This window comes from Morus notabilis, unplaced genomic scaffold (assembly GCF_000414095.1).
Source record: "Morus notabilis unplaced genomic scaffold, ASM41409v2 Scaffold321, whole genome shotgun sequence".
NCBI lineage: Eukaryota > Viridiplantae > Streptophyta > Magnoliopsida > Rosales > Moraceae > Morus > Morus notabilis.
This window is the reverse complement of record NW_010356783.1, coordinates 7,254-10,101: the sequence shown is the minus strand read 5'-3', so window position 1 is coordinate 10,101 and position 2,848 is coordinate 7,254. Positions and strand designations below refer to the sequence as shown.

General features: G+C 33.2%; 1 protein-coding gene across 1 annotated transcript; it reads right to left on the bottom strand.

The window, feature by feature from the left end:
- Positions 1-328: 328 nt before the first annotated feature.
- Positions 329-2,608, bottom strand: LOC21387674. The gene is made up of 4 exons (XM_010088579.2): positions 2,443-2,608; positions 1,345-1,415; positions 843-1,245; positions 329-742 (listed from the first exon to the last, which is right to left on the bottom strand). Exons 1-4 carry the CDS (start codon positions 2,557-2,559, stop codon positions 560-562), a joined length of 774 nt encoding a protein of 257 aa, XP_010086881.1. The 5' UTR covers positions 2,560-2,608; the 3' UTR covers positions 329-559.
- Between the last annotated feature and the right edge of the window lie 240 nt (positions 2,609-2,848).

Below are 2,848 nucleotides of genomic sequence, written 5' to 3'. Positions count from 1 at the left end.
TAAAACTCATTTTAAAATAATTTTTATTTTTTATATAAAAATAAAAACGTTTTCATTCTCAAATAAAAATTATTTTTAAAAATACATTTATAATTTTATTAAGAAATTATTTTCAATATAAAAATATTTATTAATATCTCTCTCTATTAGAAAGTAGAAACAAAAAATTAAAAATTAAAAATTATTTTTCATTTCTCTCTTATTTTATACTAAACCAAAAAATCACTTTCATTTTCATTTATCTTTAATTATATCAAATGTCGTTTCTCTCTCATTTTTATTTTTTTTTTCTCAAAAAACGTAAAAAACAAAAACAAAAACAACTCCAAACACAATAATTCCTTAGCATCAATTCCACCACTTCATCTATACAGTCATTCACTATATATAAACTATCTTTCAACTTTACAAAAGAGGAAGGAAGAAGATGAGGAAGTCTTAAAAGAGTGAAGAACAAAAGGTAAGAATGATAGTGAACAAAAAACGTAGCGTTATAAGGCAAGGCAAACTTTCCAACCCCACCAAAATTCATATGATAAGCTTGTTTTCGATAGAAAAATCAAACCCTTAGAGCCACCTGATCTTGCCAAGTGATCTTTCTTTTCCCTGCCCGATTCGATCCATTGCCAATGTTCCTACAAACTAGTAACTTCATATCATTGTGCTGCTCTTCGGTATTCGCATTTCTAAGCAAACCTTTCAATGGCTCACTCTTATTGGCTTGGAATTCTTCCTCTTCTCCCTATAAAGAGAGAAACCAACGTAGGCGTTAGCTCAACAGTAAAATTGGCATGGAATCAAAAGCTCATTGCAAGGAAATAGAATGGTTATTAGTATATTACCGAAATTTGGTTCAAGTCAAAATATGGGGCGTTTTTCCTCTTAGCAGCTTCTTTTCCACTGTGAATCCTTTCCTGCTGATTCAAGTCGAACATCGGTCTGGAATTCTGCAATGGAACAACTTCCTTTCCATTGAGGGTCCTCACCTTCTGGTTCAAGTCCAAAAATGGGGGAGGCTTTTGCAATGGGGCTTCCATTCCATTGTAAGTCCTTTCCTTTTGGTTCAAGTCTAATGGAATTGCGGGGTATCGAAAAGCAGATTCCTTTTTGCTCTGAGTTTTCTTCTTCGCAATGCTAGTACTTCGGTTTTCATAATTTTGTGACTTTTCTTGGGAATGGCCTCGTTTCATTTGTTGGTTCATTGGCTGCTTCTCTGTCAAGTATTTGTATCTTCGCTTCAAAAATCTGCAGTCCGAAAAAAAATAACCCATATTAAGATTTTTTTTTTGTCGGAATTGGATTGCAAATCAAGGAAAATATTGCAGGGGTTCCGATCGATTATACCTGACTTCGGCCAAAAGGGTTAGCTTCTTCTGTTCCATAACCTTTAATCTGTTCTTCATGGCATCGGTTTCCTGACAAGGAAGTAAATGAGAAGTTTGCTTTAGTTGAATACACTAATCTTCCCGCTCTAACCAGCTAAAGGAAATTTAGAAAAATCTTTCAATCACAAATTACAAATATTAACAGACATCAATTCAGAATTGACAAGCCAAACTCAAGTAAATAGTGAAAGAACAAAACTAATATTGAACATTAAAGAGAAATACATAAAAAAATGCCAAGACTTCGGGAAATTGAACCCTCTTGAGAAATATTACCAAAAGCTTGAGCATAAAAAGATCAAAATAAACAGCTCTTTTAATTCCCTAAAAAGGGTTAAAAAGAATTTTAAACATTCATAAACACAGATCAACAGGAAGAACAAACAACAACAACAACAACAAATACAAGCTTTAATCCCAAATTAATTAGGGTCCGCTATATGGATTTATCGTTTCTAGTCTGGAGAACAAAATGATGCAAAAAATTTTAACAAGAGTCCTAAACATCTCTAAAACACAGATCAACAGAAGAAACAAAAATAATAATACAAACAAAGGACTAAAAGCAGCAATAAAGGGTTTGAAAGCAGGGTTCTAAAACAAGGCAAAAGCTCATTAAACCATGACCATAATCACCAAAGAAGATAAAACAGATATTAGATGCAAAAGAAAAACAAGAAGGCAAAAAACGAAAAAAAAAAAACAGAATTCAGAACAAGTTAAGATTTCGTTCATATTAACGAAACTAAAACACATAAAACAAGGGGAAATCAGAAACCAAACAATGAAACAAAATACAATTTCCCAAGTTCTAAAAAGTTTTGAGGCAAGATTTCATCTTCTCTTAAACTCAAATCAAACATTGAATCAAAATCATCAGCTTCCTTTCTATTTTTGTCAGATTTAACAACCACACAGAACACCCAATACCAAGGAAAACTAGAGATCATTCCAAAACCCAAATAAAAACCAAAACAAAACATCAGATCTAACGACTGAAACAAAGAATAAACAAAAGAAAATTAAGATCTAACGAAAACCCATTAAAGAAATTTACCTTGTCCAGCTCTTCATAGTCTTGCATAAGGCTTTGGTGCTTAAGCCTGGTCCGGGCATCCTCATACACAGCGTAAGGAGAAGCCTCCAAAGAAACAACCTTTTTCATCTTCTTCATCGAAGAAAGAAGAAGTGATCACAGAGAAGGAAGGAGAGAGAAAAATGATAGAGAGGGAGAAAGAAAAGAGAGAGAGAGAGAGGAGAGAAGAAAGAGGGACAAGAAGAAAGAAATAATAATAGAAAGAGAAGGAGAGAGAAAGAAGGTTCGTTCTTTCTTTCTTGCTTTCCTGTTTTCTCTGTGAGAAACTCTGACCGAGACAACAACAACAACAAGAAAGAATGAGAAAACACCCAAAAAGCCCACATAGCTTCGGTGAAAAATAATGTTGTTTTGAGAAGACAGTGAT